Here is a 17,759-nt window from a genome sequence, read left to right on the forward strand (position 1 = left end):
TCCTGGCCCCCACCCAGCCTCGACAGGGCCTCCGGCATGAGCACCCATGAGGGGTGTGCAGGGTGTGCCTGGCCCTCCCCCGAGATCCCGCCTCCCCTAGCCCCCTCCCCCCCCGGGGTCCCCTTACCTCCATGATGACAGCCCCAACAGTGGCCTTGCCCACACTGAACTGCTGCCCTACGGATCGGTAGCTATCTGGAGTGGCCAGCTTCCAGACAGTGATGCCGACCCGTTTCTCAACAGTGAGGGCCACATGGGAGTGTCCTGGTGCCGTAGGGCAGGGGTGAGCCACTGGCAGAGCTCGAGGAACGTCTGCTGGCTCATCCGGAAATTCCGGAGCCAGTGGTCGTTGTCCCACTCCCCAAGCACCAGCAGTTCCCACCACGCTGTGCTGGAGAGGTACCTCCATAGCTGGCGGCGCACCCAGCGGTGGGAGGCCGGGACGGCTACATGGTGGTCTGGGGCAGCTCCTTCTTCCCCCGAGAAGGACAGCTCATCTTCCAGGAGATGCTGGGCGGCCTCCTCCATGGCACCGAGCAGGGCGGCCACTGCCCTGGGGGCAGCTGTGTGGGCTTCTGGCTGCTGCTGCTGCTGCTGGGGGTCCATGCTGTGTGCACAGGGTCTGGGAGTGGTTGTGGGCTCTGCGGACCTGTGCTGTGCAGGCCGAGTGTGCCTGGGAGGGGCCCTTTAAGGGAGCGGCTTGCTGTTGCCCTGGAAGGACTAGTCCGCCCTGTGACCCTGTCTGCAGGCCTTCGTAACACCCTTATTCTGATTGGGGCTGCTTTTGTGTGTAGACGCTCCCCTGCAGGGCCCATTTCGAAGCAGTGCTTTCCTATGTCGACGCTGAATGTCGACGGCACCAGCCCTGGAGGATGTGTGAATGCTACACGTCGTAACAGCTTATTTCGATTTTGCTACATCGAAATAAGCTATTTCGATGTAGCGTCCTAGTGTAGACGTAGCTATGATGTATGAGATAAGACACCCATACCTGAAAACTAACATTTCATTTTAATACAGTATATTAAGGGTAACGTGCCCAATGGTTATCTGTCGTAACTGGATCACATATTTTGCAAGGTTATAAAATTAGAAAGAAAAAAGCTAAATACAATATTTACCTATTAAAAGACTACAGTGGCAAAAAAAAGCATTTTCAATCAGTATTAAGTAATAGAAAACTCTCAATTTCTCCAAAATACAAGTTCTCCAAAAGGTGTTATATAATTTAAGCATTCTAACAAAATTTAACATACCCCATATTGTCACTCTCAAACCTCCTACAGACATTACACACACACACACTCATCCCAGTATTTTGTGCAGTTACATAATTCAAATGTAGTTCCAGAAGTCTCAGTTAATAAAGGCCAGGATCCTTTCAAAAGAAGCTAGTGATTTTGTGTGGCTCACCATTTAGGCCCCCCACATGAGGTACCCCAAAGTGTTCGAAACCCTCACAAAACTGTTTTCATTAGCTAGTAAACAGGAAAAGGCCATAAGGTCCAACATACGTTACCACTTCTGACTAGTCTCAATCCCACTTTATTATTTTTTTAAAATCTCCAGCTCCTTAATTCTCTCTTTTCTCCAGACCTAAGATAAGCACTAATTTTATATTTGCTCACTTTACATAGATATAATCTATAACAGTGGTTTTCAGCCTGTGGTCCATGGACCCCGGTGATCAGCAGAATATGTAGAAAATTTTCAGAAAACGATTTACCACTCTATTCAAAAGTTCTAGAGACTCTCAAAAAAAGGGGTTAAAATCCACTTCTCTAAGTCATAGTTCCAAAGCAACAGCATACCAAAATGATAGTGACCAAATTGCTTTATTACAGTTACAACTTTTGGTTTTGTGTTCTATCCCTCTCCCAATACATATACATTTAAACTATTCTGTTTCTCTCCTTCCCACACTCATCATATTTGTGTTGTGGGACAACGTTTAACACTGACATTGTTGCTTTTAGATTTTTCTTTTCCCAGTCACCACACTAGATAATTTACAGAAATCCAATAAGTTGCTCCCAGATGATTGCTTTTTGCTTGGTTTTTACTTGACTAAAAAATTGCACATTAATATTTCTAAAAAGACCAAATAATTGTAATTTGCTATGTCCCCTTTAACACTACAGTACTTAAGTAATAATTTTGCAATGTGGAAACCATATTTTCAATAACAACTTATGGCTAGAAAACAAATATATCTCAAACGGTGTAAGCAGACAACATCTTCAGAGGTGACACAGATAAATACTCGTCTCCATCCAACTCTTAAAAGAAAATTACAAATAAAAACTTCTTTTAAGTATTAAAACATTCAAATCAACACAGTTTATTTGTACACACTGTATGGTATCTTTGGGTTAAAGCTTTTTAGCAAAAATATAACCCTATTTTGTAAACATTGTAGTTAGCTATGGATCAATAAGAAAATTACAAGGTTCTTAGTAATGAAAAAATATCTTTTTTTTTTTTCCATATGTGCAGAACATACTATATCTCTGGGAAGAAAGAATAAAAGTCTTAGCAAATATACAGATAGTAAATGTGAATTAAAATATAGTGTTAAAAATTAACAATACAGTACTTGAGGATGTGCAATTGTTGTGCATTACAGAATTTTACATTATTCTCATTTGTATTTAAAAAACCTACTAAGGAGTCCATGGTATATTACTGAGTTCTCTTGGGTCCCCAAGACCTCCTTCAGCCTCCAAATAATTCATCAGAGAAGCCATAGCAGTATCATCATTTTCACACATGGCATCAAAATCCAACTGACAGCTGTCACCTAGGAAACAATTAAATAACACTATTTATGCAGCACAAAATCTTACAGAACAAGGACACTCTACAATAAAATTTACTTGTAAAGCAGCACTCCTTGAAGACCAGGGATACCCTGAATTCTTACATGTGTTCAAAGATGGGTAAATTGAAGCATGTTTTGGATTCAGAAGATACCTTTTCAATTTTTACACTGTCAAGTTATTCAAAGTTATTTGCTGCCCTGAACAGACAAAAGAATGGGTAACTTGACTCTGGGACTAAATTTATGTCACTGCATAGGCAAACCTTAAACTTCATGGTAATAAAACGACAAATGTAAATCCATGCCAATGAACTGGCAAACTTCATGCCACACCATTTAAATAGAAAACTTTATTCCATTTCCGGCCACTGAGGTGGGAAACTCACCTGTTAGAGCAGACAAAATGAGAGAGAAATTTTTTCCAACTAAGTGTTTGGTTTAACAAATGGCCTTACTTTAAAAAACAAAATTTCAAAAGGTGTTGTTGCATTTAGATTTTTTCTTCATTTTTCACGTTTTTCACATTTTTATTTTAAAACATACAGATATTTTGTATTTACCAAAATCTCAAATTTTTTGACAGAAAAAAATCAATTTAAAAGAAAAATGAGTCAGTTTCAGACCCTACAAAATGAAAAAAACTTAGAAGTCCCACCCCCTTTTGCAAAACGTTTATTTCAATCAGCTATACACACGCGAGCATGCATACTTTACAGAGGGTCTGCATATCATGACAGGTTATATTCAGTTCCCTCACCTGTCCACAAAACAGCCCTACACAACTCCTATTTTTGGAAAGAAGAAACATGAAGCAACTTTTTTGTGAACCTTGAAAAGCAAAAGAAGAGACAGTGAACTTCAGTTCCTGCTACTATGATGATGCATAATTAAAATAGGAACCCATATAAGCTCTCAACATTTGGCAAAATCTTGAGCACACTCACTATACAACCTTATTGGGTTGATGTTGCACCAATTCATAGACTTTTCTTTAAAGCAGGGGTCAGCATGCAGCCCATCAGCATAATCTGCTGGTGGGCTGCCAGACATTTTTCTAATGTTGACTGTCTAGAGGCATGGCCACCTACAGATCCCAACGGCCACAGTTTGCTGTTCCTAGCCAATAGGAGCTGCAGGAACTGGTGACCCTCCGGCATGCATCACTTCCCACAACTCCCGTTGCCCGAGAATAGCAAGCTGCAGCCACTGGGCGCTGCAGAGGGCCATGCCCGCAGACAGCCAACGTCAGCAAAATGGCTGGTGGGCCGCCAGCAGATTACCCTGATGGGCCACATGCCAAAGGTTGCTGACCCCCTGCTTTAAAGAAAGAGTGATTAATTGTAGTAAAAGAGCTCTTACTGAGAAGAGGTTCATTGCTTGAGAAAGGAACAGTGCCCTGATTTTGTCCCATGGTTTCCAGGTCGTCCGTTTCTGAAGGACACAACTGAGTCAGCTCTTTATTTGGCACCTGAAAGCACAAAAAAAACCACCTTGAGACCCAGAGACAGTGGAGGAGAAAGCAATGAAGGGGTGGGGGGAGAGCGAGTGACGGGTGGAGTAGGGCAGGGCCTCAGGCAAGGAGTGGGGCAAAGCTCTTCGGTTTGAATGAAAAGTGAGATGGAAACCCTACAAGCTGAGATGTGAAACCCTGCCCAGGCCTGCGGCACAGAATCATAGACATGCTGCTTCTCTACAACTATTTTTAACAGATGTAAAATTCTGAGGCTATGTTAGCTGGTGGCTGGGTAATGTGCGGTGAGGTACTCCCCTGGGTCCTAAGCAACCCAGTTTTTTTTACTGTTAGAGCAGGCAGCTCCTAGCACTTTCACCCACTGCCAGGCTGTGGTAACCAAACGGTTAAAGTTCTTTTGTTGTGCCGGCTGCGTTGCAGTGAAAAAAGGGTTAACAACCGGGTCAGGCTCAGAGCTTAACTAGTTACAAGTTTATTAAGCTACAGTTATAAGCATGCGGTTACAAAAGGCTATTGTTTACTTCTTATATGCTAGCAAAGTACAGGTGTTAACAAGTTACGTTACAATCCAATACAAAGATATCTGTTACCATCTAACACAATGATATCTTGACACTAGTTACAGAGCTCTAATTCTTTAGCTGTGCACAAAAAAAGTCAGAGACCTAGCATGGGTGTATCTTACCCTCTCTGCGTCTCTCGATACCAGCGTAGCCAAGCCGGATCGGTCACTCAATTCCGCGGAAAGACGAATACGAGGTTGGGCGTCCCCAGTAGTGGACCTCGGGAGGCAATCACCTGACCCGACCAGCAGGTAGTTGGTGGAATGCACTCAAAGTTAGAGTTCTGCTGGACCCATCTTTTATACCCCTTTTGGGTTATGTATTCTCTTTCTTATCTATGGTGCCAGATCATACTGGTCTGTCTTTGTGACGCCAGTTTGTTACAAGGGCATTTCTACTTAATTTGCACTTGTAAGACAAGAGATAAGCAATTTAGGAGTACAGGACATTCTTTTGTGCGGGCGGGGCACGTCCCCTTCTGGGTGATTGTGTGTGTGCATCATATTGATCAATGCCAGCTGGGGTGATTTCTGAGGGTCCCCCCGCCCTCTTGTGTTGACAGTCTGGCCTGTTAGTCTTCTATCTGAACTTTCTGCTTCTCAGGGTCACAATAAGCTAGCATATCTGGGCCTCAATGAAGGCATCAAAGACTGTGCTGTCAGCAGCCGTTTCCGTGCCCTGTGTGCTCCTCGGTGGGGGTGGGGGAGGCAACGAGCAAGCTGGCTTGTAAGGGGGAGACTTTGTCTGGCTACATTCCACCCCCTGATGCACCACACTACATCCCAGAACGCTAAGCCTGTATGAATTATAACTGTTTAACAGTATAAGGGGTGAAAAATAAATATGAATGTTCACAGGAACCAGACATTCATCTTCATACTGCTGAACTGAATTCAGCCTATATTTTAACTATTTGATGGCTCCTGAATAGTGGTCTTCATTAATTTCCAAGTTTATAAGAGCCCACTTCACAAAACACACCCCCCACCCACATCTGGCACTTTTTTGCAGCCTAAGCAGAGATCCCCCGCCAAGGGCTGAACCAAAAGATTGTTCCTCAAGGCTTCAACTGAGGCACACTAGTGAAATTGGGAAGAGAAGTTTCTACTCTTGCCATCTGTGTCATCTCTCTTCTATGAACAGAAGACTCCAATACACAGGTTTGTCAGACGCTTTGCACTGGCACTAATTTACACGCAGTTTGAAGGTAGCTCAAGGTACGCTGTGAACAATTTGATAGTGACCTTTCATTGACAGTTCTTGGAGTCACCGACATATGATATACTTACGCTGCTACATTTTGAAGTTAAAGTCGGAGAAGATTTCTTCATAAGATCAGATGGACTTAACTCACCAACAGATGGAGAACGATGTAGTCTAAAAATATACACATATGCTTGTTGTACAATACATTCACTGTTGAGTTTGAATTACAATCCGTTCCATTTTAAAATGAGAATCTTATTTAGTCTCAGAACACGGCAACCCTCACACCCCAACACCCCTGCATGAAAAAAACCCATAAGAACATAAGAATGGCCATACTGGGTCAGACCAAAGGTCCATCCAGCCCAGCATCCCATCTGCCGATGGTGGCCAATGCCAGGTGCCCCAGAGAAGGAGAACAGAAGACAATGATCAAGTGATTTATCTCCTGCCATCCACCTCCTGCCCTTGTTCTGAAGGCTAGGGCACCATACTTTACCCCTGGCTAATAGCCATTTATGGACCTAACCTGCAAAAATTTATTGAGCTCTTTTTTAAACCCTAATAGAGTCCGGGCCTTCACAGCCTCCTCCGGCAAAGAGTTCCACAGGTTGACTGTGCGCTGTGTGAAGAAAAATTTCCTTTTATTAGTTTTGAACCTACTACCCATCAATTTCATTTGGTGTCCCCTAGTTCTTGTATTATGGGAAAAGGTAAATAATTTTTCTATATTCACTTTCTCCACACCATTCATGATTTTATATACCTCTATCATATCGGCCCTCAATCGCCTCTTTTCCAAACTGAAAAGTCCCAGTCTCTCTAGCCTCTCCCCATATGGGACCCGTTCCAAGCCCCTAATCATCTTAGTCGCCCTTTTCTGAACCTTTTCTAATGCCAATATATCTTTTTTGAGGTGAGACCACCACATCTGCATGCAGTACTCAAGATGTGGGCGTACCATAGTTTTATATAGGGGAAGTATGATCTCTTTTGTCTTATTATCGATCCCTTTTTTAATAATTCCTAACATCCTATATGCTTTACTAACTGCTGCTGCACACTGCGTGGATGTCTTCAGAGAACTATCCACTATAACTCCAAGATCCCTTTCCTGATCTGTCGTAGCTAAATTTAACCCCATCATGTTGTACGTGTAATTTGGGTTATTTTTTCCAATGTGCATTACCTTACACTTACCCACATTAAATTTCATTTGCCATTTTGCTGCCCAATCACTCAGTTTGCTGAGATCTTTTTGTAGTTCTTCACAATCCCTTTTGCTTTTGACTGTCCTGAAGAACTTGGTGTCATCTGCAAACTTTGCCACCTCACTGCTTACCTCATTTTCTAGATTATTGATGAATACGTTGAACAGGATCGGTCCCAGGACTGACCCCTGGGGAACACCACTAGTTACCCCCCTCCATTGTGAAAATTTACCATTTATTCCAACCCTTTGTTTTCTGTCTTTTAACCAATTCCCGATCCATGAAAGGATCTTTCCTCCTATCCCATGACCGCCTAATTTACATAAAAGCCTTTGGTGTGGGACCGTGTCAAACGCTTTCTGGAAACCTAGGTATATTACGTCCACTGGGTGCCCCTTGTCCGCATGTTTATTAACCCCTTCAAAGAATTCTAATAGATTAGTTAGACACGACTTCCCTCTGCAGAAACCATGCTGACTTTTGCCCAACAATTCGTGCTCTTCTACGTGCCTTGCAATTTTATTCTTTACTAGTGTTTCTACTAATTTGCCTGGTACTGATGTTAGACTTATCGGTCTATAATTGCCAGGGTCTCCTCTAGAGCCTTTTTTAAATATTGGCGTTATATTGGCCGTCTTCCAGTCATTGGGTACCGAAGCGGATTTAAAGGATAGGTTACAAACCACTGTTAATAACTCCGCAATTTCACATTTGAGTTCTTTCAGAATCCTTGGGTGAATACCGTCTGGTCCTGGAGACTTGTTACTATTCAGCTTATCAATTAACTCCAAAACCTCCTCTAATGTCACTTCAATCTGGGAAAGTTCCTCAGATTTGTCACCTAAAAAGGCTGGCTCAGATTTAGGAACCTCTGTAACATCCTCAGCCGTGAAGACTGAAGCAAAGAAATCATTTAATCGCTCCGCAATGGCACTGTCTTCCTTGATCGCTCCTTTTATATCTTTATCGTCCAAGGGCCCCACTGCTTTTTTAGCGGGCTTCCTGCTTCTAATGTATTTAAAAAAACATTTTACTATCGTTTTTTGAATTTTTGGCTAGCTGTTCCTCAAAATCTTTTTTGGCTTTTCTTACTACATTATGACACTTAATTTGGGAGTGTTTGTGTTCCTTTCTATTTTCCTCACTAGGATTTGACTTCCACTTTTTAAAAGCTGCCCTTTTCTCTCTCACTGCCTTTTTAACATGGTTGTTAAGCCATGGTGGTTCTTTGGTCTCTCACTGTGTTTTTTTATTTGGGGTATACATTTAAGTTGGGCCTCTAGTATGGTGTCTAGTATGTGTCCTCACAGGAGAGAAGCTATTTAAGATTTCAGACAGTACAGCTTTTTCAGAAGCAAAACTCTCCCACAGAGCACACATACTTCTTGCTCCAAATTTTGGTAAAGAAAGAGAATAGGTGGCCATTAAGATCAAGGATTATAATTAGTAGGATGCATTTTTGCTCTTTCTCAATTACCAAAATTACCACACATCAGGAAAAAGAGCCAGGAACACTTCAGTGCAAAACTACTTACTCTGGAGAACACAACTTCCAAATATCTGAACACAGGAGTTTTGAAACCTTGATATACAACAGGTATGGGAGCAAAAATTTAAAAAAAAAAGTACCTGCCACCTATCCTCTTGATATTTACTTTTACTTCTAGTATTATTTCATGTATTTCTTTCCTTAAATGCTGTCTGGAAAATGAAAGTTACCCATTTGTAAACAGAATCCTTCGAGACCAACTCTGTACTTTAAACTCATGAAATCTATGGTGAAACAGCACTGATGGAGCACTTTCATGCCCTCTCCTGCACCTCCCCCTCACTGTGTAGCTACATCTCTGTTTTACTTATCGTCCCATTGGAATTTTTAAATATTGTCAAGTCATTTTATGTATCATTGTATTAAGCCCTGTTATACAGAAATGTAGTTCTATTTTGTAGAACAGTTCCTAGAAGTAGGGAAGGTAAAGACAAAATTCTCTGTACCCTTTCTTTTTGGATTGCTTAATTGATTGTCCTCTTGAGGGAATGAGGTGTGAATGGAAAGGTGTGGGAGACCAGCACCTCCAGGTATGAAGAAGGTAGATCCAAGACCAGTGAGAAGAACAATGGAGCCTGTGAAGTGGGCCTACTGAAAGAGGAATGGACACATGGACGCCTTGGGAGTCACCAGCAAGTGCCTGCTTGTAGAAGCACCACCCTGAAGAAGGTGCTAAATGCATATTCTTAAGACTGCTCTCCCAGATTATGGACATGCATGAGATGGCAAACTTGTGGCAACCTGCCTGCGAGAGAGGCCTGTAAAAAGGAAGGCATCTTGCACAGGGACCCCGGGTTTTGTTTTGTCATCACTGGAGCACCGATCTGGATCAGCAGAAGCCTGGCTCCACCCCTCCCCCATCAAACTCATCTGGCTAGGGCAGTTATGGGGAGCAACTACTGGTAACAGCAACAAGACGGGGGGGGGGGGAGAGAGAGAGAGAGAGAGAGAGAGAGAGAGAGAGAGAGAGAGAGAGAGAGAGAGTGTGTGTGTGTGTGTGTGTGTGTGTGTGTGTGTGTGTGTGTGTGTGTGTGTGTGTGTGAGAGAGAGAGAGAGAGAGAGAGAGAGAGAGAGAGAGAGAATGGGAACGGGATATATCATAAACATATGATAAGTGTTGATTGGTATATGTGTATTACCAATCAATGCAGCATTTTGCCTTTTCCCCTGAAAAGATCCCATGCAGTACTTTTCAGTACAACTGTTCCTGAGCACACTCAGGGAAAAGCTATAAATGTGCATGGGGGTGGGTGGGTGGGGTGGTGGTGGATGGAATTCCAGCTGCCTCATTTCTTAACGAAGGCCTCCACAGATTCAAATGTGTAATTATTACTCTGGGAAAAAGGGGAAGAGAATGTGAATATGCAGAGTCCACTTGTAAGAGTACCAGTTATAGGTGAGCAATCTTCATTTCTTCAAGTAAGCTATGCACATTCTTGACAAGCAGAACTACACCATCAAGAGGGTAAGGTGTTGGGTTCTAACTGAATTATCATTGTAGTCCTGCCTTACCAAACTGAGCATTAACCAGGATGTCAGATCTAGGGCAGGGTGCATGGGTGCCAAGAGCAGCATATGAGCCAATTTTCATTGGCACGCAAGGTGGGAGTTCACCACCATCCCTATTCTCCCATGCAGCCAGGAGCTTGCTCAAAGCCATGCAACCTGTGGATTAACAAAAGACCAGCTAATGCTGCCAATCACCATCTAAACGGTAATGCTCTGTATCTTTATTTACTAATGAAGCTTATGTAAGTAGGACTGTTAGTGACTTTAAAATGTATCACTGGCACTCAGACCATACACAGAAGTCAGAAGGTCAAATTTTGACACTCCGCCTTGGAATGATTGCTGACCCCTGATCTAGGGAGTAGTAGTTTATGAAAGCACGAAGAAAGCTTCAAGTTGCAGTTCTACTTGCTTCTAAAAACTGGGATATGCCTGAGGCATGCCATGAAAGAATTCTTACCTTGTGGTGTGTTATCTAAAATACAGCGAGTCTATGTCTACACTAGACATAGAAGTTGACTGCAGATATGCAACACTAGCTATGCCAATTGCGTAGCTAAAAATCAATGTATTTGTGGTAGACTTCCACGTCTGTCTACACAGGGGAATGTCGATGGGAGCGCTTCTCCCTTCAACCTTCCTTATTCCTTTGCCACTTCTGAGGAGCACAGGGTCTTTGACCTGAAAGCATCATTTCACACATGCATGAAATCAAATCCCAGATGATCAACCCAGAGTGGGTAGACATTCTGCAGTAGTGTAGAGAACACTTGAGAGAGAAGCAGATCTGTCTGTAGTCTTCCTCTATCCAAAAAGGACCTATTAGAATAAATGCTGAGATGCATTCTCCTGTCATTTATTTTCACTACCTCCATTTGAAATTAAAGTTTTGGCAAATTTCTAATTACTGAGACCCATTTAAGTAAAAGGCTATTGCCCTCTCAGCATCCAAAATATGCAATTTTACCACATCTGGATATGACAAATATCTGCATGGACTGATGGAAGCAATAGTGGACATTGTTGGAGAACCCTGCTCACAAGTTGGAAGACCTTTAGGAGTGGAGCAGCTCGCTCTTCTCTAACACTTTCTGCCAGTGATTGCTCTGGTCCCACAGCCATCTTCCTCTTCCTGTGAGTCAGGCTTACGATCAGGCCATGTTTTATTTCTACCCATATCAGAATAATCAAGTGCAACACACAGTCCCAATCCTTACATCTAGTCTTTGACCACCAATCCTAGGCCCCATCATGGTTGCATTTTTGCACTCAGGGCTTTCAGTTGTCTTTACCCTCCTATTAGAGGCCTCATGTCACCTTCCCCAGTGGCCATTCAGGGAACCCAGGCCTTCCTACTACATTAGATTCCAATCCAAGGACCTTGTAATCACCAGCCAAGATCTGCTCTGTCAGACTTTTTCCTGTTGCCTCCCTGGATTTCGTCCTACCATAGTCTTTTTCCCAAGCCCATTTTTGGGCTCTTGTAAAGAGCAATGAACCCCAGAGCTTCTCACTGGAGCTGTGTTCCTTCCCTTGGCAGCACTGCAGATCGACCATAACCCACCTACCAGGGCTCCCACAGGCAGGCTCCTTGCCGTGTTCTACTCCCAAGGCCCTGCCACCTGAGTTCTACCCTGCCATAATTCTCCAGGGTTACCCTCCTGCTCTTGGGTTTGGTCTCTCTTTAGCTGAGCCAGTTCTTCCCCACCACTTTGGAGCCCTGCATGAGCCTTCTACCCCACTGCATATTGCAGCTCTAGTCAGTCCCATCACAACTTTCTCTACACCAACTCTTGACGCTCTGTTCTTTACTACCAAGAAAGGGACTTGCATGGTCCATTTCCTTGTAGTTCCTTTCTACTGTAGACCTCTTTTTTATGGCATCACCCAGCTCCTTCCCAGATAGCCTACATCTTTTATGAGGCTTTGCTCACCACCCAGGCAGGAGCAGGTGAGCTAACAGGCCTCTCAAGCCCACATTAATCCTTTCAGACTCAGGATGGGATATTAATCACAGTGCCCTCAAAACCACATCCTACTGGTATAAATTCCTTTTGCTTTGGGAAAGGGCTTTCCGTAAGTGTGCCTCTGCATCCCACCTTCTCCGACCTAAACTTCCCTTTAGCTACCGCTTCTTCTTTCAGGGCTCCCACAAGGACTACCAATGCTAGTGTTTTCCTCTCAGATTTACTGCTCCAAATACCACATCCTCAGCCCCATCTCCTTTAGGTACTTTTGCCACCAAGACCTCTGGCTTTTTCACCCAGTCCTCAAGTCGTTGAGGGGAAGAAGTGAGATCAACAGCTGTCCACAGATCCTGTATTTTTATTAGGAGCAGTGATTTGCATCTCCACAAACATAATTTTCAGACTGTGTATTTACTTTGCCTTCAACCCAATTTGTTGCAGTGGTCCTACTTCTGTGTTTCTCCAAGCCTCCTGCTAGGAAAGTTTAGTTAGCAGCTGTCAGGTCACAGCCACATCTGTTTTACTTGCAACCAATATACTGGCACTATAGCGAGTCTTTCTCTTCCCTATTCCCTCTTGCAGCTTCACTTTCACTTGAGGGCAGTGCCTGTTTAAATGCCCTCTATTGTACCAAAAAAACTCCTAGTCCATGCTTTGGCCTTTGGGCAAGTCTTTTCAGTTATTCCCATGTTTTTCTTCCCAGAGTAAGTCTTCATATCAGTTCCTATAGGTGAAGGCTTTTCTAATGTGTTTCACATGCCCCCCAGCATTGCACACCTCCATGGCTGTTCCCCAGCACTCCTGGCTCCCAAATACTAACTTTAGTCATATGCGATCACATTTTTTTTTTCTTTTGGGTTTGGTGCAGGACTCCTCTGGCTGGCTGATGTACCCCTCTGTACATTAACTTCTAAACTGAGTCCCAGGGAAGTGATTCTCTGTGCCTTTATCTTACCCCGCCCCCCGCTTTTTTTTTAAGTTGCTCTGTAACACTGAGCAACCAAGTATGCTTTATCACTTTATTTGTATACTTCATATTTTGCTTGTTTTGTTAATAAATCACTTTTTTGTTTAAAGGCAATTATTTGATTCTTATGGCCTAAAGAAGGGTCTGTGTAGATGCATGCCTAAGACTGGAAGGTCAGCTATCAGACTGTAACTTAATTTCTTCTCCTTGTTTTCAAGATCTCCTCTAAGGGAAGATTAAGATGTTGAGGTTACCCTTCAGAGAAGCATCTTAAGCGTGTCTTCCTGGGTTCTAAAGAGCGCTTTTCTCACTTGGGTGGTGGCAGCTACCTCCCAGGGTCAGAGAATCTATGACTCTGGGAAGCTTTGAAGCAGAAACCTATAGAGGCAAGGTATTTTTAAGGTCTCTTGTGGGCCCGCCTCTGCACTTGGAGTGTCAGAGTGGGCATCAGCTGTGGAGGAGACCCCACATAAGAATATCCAGGTTGGGTCAGACCAATGGTCCATCTAGTCCAGTGTCCTGTCTTCCCTTAATGGAGGGTACCAGATGCCTCAGAGGTTGAACCAAACAGGATAATCTATTAGAGCGACCCATCCCTTGTCATTCATTCATATTTTTTGACATTCAGAGATTTAGGGACACACCTCTGACTATCTTGGCTAATAGTCATTGACGAACCTATTCTGTTTTTTTTCAGTTATACTTTTATGTATCATCAGGAGAGTTTGGTTGACTGGCTCCCATGTTAGTGTGCTGGAATTTGGTGAGACCTGGCTCAACCTTTGATAAAAATATCAGGGACTAATACTGGACAAGAGTCCTGAAATGAAGAGGTATACTGATCTGGATGAGTTTGATCCAATGCGCAAGGTCAACCATGTTCCCTCTGAAGGGGCCTGGGGAATCCCTGTAAAGATAGGACTGCTTCAGGCTCCTTTTAACATTTAGGCGAAGGTCAGTATTATCATCTACCCCAAGGTGGTGTATGCCATTCTTGCCAGCATTCAGAGTCAGATTCTGTGTCCTGATATCCCTGTACGATAAACATATTCTGTTTGCCTAAAGTATCTGTATCTTGTATCAATTTAATGTTTTCTAGTGTATTTGAGCCACTCCCTAGGAGAAAAAAAGGTGGCAAATTAAAAGGTCTGTACTGGCCTGAATCTTTTGACTCTGGATACCAATGCAGAGAAGAGAATTCAAACTTGGTAAGTATTGTACAGAAAACTATGAGGCAAGCTTTCCTCGGAAACCTGTCTGTGTCCTGAGGAATGTGGCAAAACCCGAGAGGAAACCTGTAACTGACAGGAAGGTTTTTACTTTTCTTTCACAGTGTAGACGAGGAAGGAGAGATACACAACATTTTTTTCCCTTCTCTAATTCAATGCCTTTCAGCCCAGAGGATCCCTGAACTGGGGTGGCCTTTGGGTCAAAGTATGGTTCTCACGGCAAAGTATGGTTCTGAAAGTGATTTATCAACTTGGGGCACTACTACAGTAGCAGAAGCAAACAACATTGAGACAGAAATTCTCTCTTGAGACTTTTCTGCCCTTTTTGAGGGGAGGGGAACAGCGATGCTTGTTAAATTGTGGTATGTTCCTTCTTTCCAGATTTATTATCACTATGGTACTTTATTTTTGGTTTAGGCTCTGTAAATCCTGGAACTGAGACTATGAGATCTGAAGGGGTAATGGTGTCAGATTGGTCTGCTAACAGAAGCCAACAACTATAGCATTTCTTTTGCTCAGAACAGAAGGTGCTTAATGGCAATGATTGTGATCCTGAGGCCTGACTCTGACATCAAAGCCAACACGTACAGGAGCCCATCTTGTTGAACAGTCACATCTGATGGGCCCACATCCTTAGGTACAGTGATGTTCTACCCCAATAATGGAGATCAGTAATTTGGGCAAAAATCTTATACTGATTTTGGGTCCTTGAAAGAGCTGGAGCTGAAACAAGCCTATCTGTATTCATGGATTCTAAAAACTTGGAACCAAAAGAGTTGGCATTAAAATTTTCTAGAGACATAATTCCTGAATAGTCAGAGCTGGTTTTCACATACTTCGTAAGTTATCAGCATGAATGTGCACGATACAACACAGGCTTTCTCTCAGCTAAGTCAGATTCCTTGCATCAGTGTCTGATGATGTGAACAGAAGAGAAGAAAAGGCAAGCCACTTAAACCCCAGCCTTTTCATTTTTGGATATGTTGATTTATGCTGAGGAATAGGAACTGAGTAATATGAATTTTAAAACTTTATTTAGATGAAATTAAACCTAAATGGTTAATTCTACACAAACAGAGTTAGCCAAGACACTAAGCTTTGAAGTGATTATTTGAATCGGAATGACTTCGTGAGGTTCATGATCTGCCTGCAACTGTGGCTGGAAGGAACTAAGGTGGCTTGAATGGCAGACTGCCTTTTAGAACCTTAGCCTCAGAATATCCGGCAACAGTGAGAGAAAGGATCAGATGGATGGGCTGCAATGAGGCTCCAACAGGCACTGCTGCAAGAAGGTTCCACTGTCAGATCTGCACTGATGACATCTCTCTTAGGTACACGCAGGAAGAGGCCACTTGAAGATAACATAATTTCTAACCAACAGACTGTTTTAGTCTAATTCAAGTGAAGATGTAACAAACCCAGAATAATACAAATTTTAGAAATCTGGGTGAATAAGTAAACTTTTTAAAATAAAGAATGACTAGTATATTACTAAGATGGTTATAAGGTCAGTGCTCTGCACTGTCATGCAGGCATCACATGTGAGATTGCGATACCTCATTTCTCATAAGGCAGTGTACTAACGCTGCAGCAAAAAACACCTATTCATACGACAAGATAAAATAAAAGCAGTACATTAGAGAATTCCCATTTATTTATTTTTGCTTTCTCCATCATAATCTACTCTTTTTGGCTCAGAGACTTAAAATACATTTTTAATTTTTATTACCTTTCTAAGTTTAATACTTCATTTGCGATCTCGGTTCCTATGCTTCCAGCACCAAGTACCGTTCCAGTGAACATTCCAGGTACACTAGGGAAAGATTGCTTTGAAGTATCTATAATTACAAACAGAAAACAAAGTTGAAGATTATTAAATCTTAAAATATTTTCACTCCGCAGGAGAAAATTAACCCAGCTCGTCAACCTTTTTAAACCACTTATTTACATAAAAAGATTCCTTACTTCTATTACTAACAACTCAAAGAATTTTATAGATCTTATTTGATTTTCATTGTTCACTTATCTTCCCATTTTACGAAGCTTGACTAACGAATCTATGCACTTCATTTACAATCAGGGTGGACAGATTCAAACTGGCAGTCATTTTGGATTTGTATTTTTTAGTTAATTTCCTAAAGAAAGGTTAATTCTCATTCATTACTAATTAAAACACATTAATGTGCAACGGAATATAGCATCTACAGTAAACTTGGTACTTTTTTTTGTTAACCAGTATGATACAGTGCATCTACCATATTTACTGACACTATTATATAGCTTAAATCTGTTCAGATTCTTAATTTTTGCATTTTTTATTTATGTTGGAAAATGGTGAACAATTCACTAATTTATTACAATGTTTTAATTTGCATTTTGTGTCAAGCACCATGTGATGAACATTAAAATTAAAATTTTATTAGTTAAATGTGTTGGATATGTAAGAAAAAAATTCATAAATTTTAGCAGAACATGTTTTGTAAGTTAAGACTCACTGATTTATTAAACAAAGGAAACTTTATCGGTAGTTAGTGAATTGAATACATTCTTTCTGGTCACCATGTCCTTCAAGGATTGCCACTGAAAGCACTCTCTCCACACTTAAAAAAGACACATAATGGCCATTCTGGGTCAGACCAATGGTATAACTAAACACAGTATCCTGTCTTCTGACAGCAACTAGTGCCAGATACTGCACAGGAAACACACAGAATAAAAACATTATTCAGTGATCCACTCCGTCATATAGCCCGAGCTTCTGCTAATCTGGTAATACAAATACCCAGAGCATGTAGTTTTGCAACTGTGACCACCTTGGCTAATAGCCATTGATGGACCTATCCTTCATTAACTTATATAATTCCTTTTTTAACTCAGTTATACTTTTGGCCTCCACAACTCCCCTTGACAAAGAGTTCCACAGCGCACTGAGTGAAACAGTACTTATTTTTGTTTGTTTTAAACCTGCTGCTGATTAAGTTCATTTGGTGACCCGTGGTTCTTGTGTTATGTGAAGTAGTACATACAGCTTCTTCATTTGCTTTCCCCACACCATTATGATTTTACAGATCTCTAGCATATCCCCTCCTGAGTCATCTCCAACCTGAAAATTCTCAGGCTGTTTAACACCTCTGCACATGGAAGCTGTCCCATAACTTATTTTTGCTGCCCTTCCCTATACTGTTTCCAATTCTAAGATATCTTTAGACACAGCGACCAGACCTGTATGAAGAATTGTGGGTGTACCATTAATTCATACAGTGACA

The 17,759-nt window shown here is 42.1% G+C and overlaps 1 protein-coding gene across 5 annotated transcripts in view; it reads right to left on the reverse strand.

The window, feature by feature from the left end:
* Nucleotides 1-1,819: 1,819 nt before the first annotated feature.
* The window catches only part of BMAL2 (basic helix-loop-helix ARNT like 2), an 86,075-nt gene continuing 70,135 nt past the window's right edge, over nucleotides 1,820-17,759 (reverse strand). For 3 of the 5 annotated variants that reach the window (XM_075004211.1, XM_075004204.1, XM_075004222.1), the window contains 4 exons: nucleotides 16,223-16,331; nucleotides 6,145-6,232; nucleotides 4,181-4,289; nucleotides 1,820-2,800 (listed from right to left, as the gene is read on the reverse strand). In XM_075004211.1, coding sequence (XP_074860312.1) covers nucleotides 2,664-2,800; nucleotides 4,181-4,289; nucleotides 6,145-6,232; nucleotides 16,223-16,331 — 443 coding nt within the window. In that variant the 3' untranslated portion in view covers nucleotides 1,820-2,663. Of the gene's footprint in view, nucleotides 2,801-4,180; nucleotides 4,290-4,977; nucleotides 5,091-6,144; nucleotides 6,233-16,222; nucleotides 16,332-17,759 lie in introns of those variants that run through there. The other 2 variants (XM_075004231.1, XM_075004249.1) reach the window with 2 other exon arrangements.

The sequence above is a fragment of the Carettochelys insculpta genome, chromosome 1, assembly GCF_033958435.1.
Source record: "Carettochelys insculpta isolate YL-2023 chromosome 1, ASM3395843v1, whole genome shotgun sequence".
Taxonomy (NCBI): Eukaryota; Metazoa; Chordata; order Testudines; family Carettochelyidae; genus Carettochelys; species Carettochelys insculpta.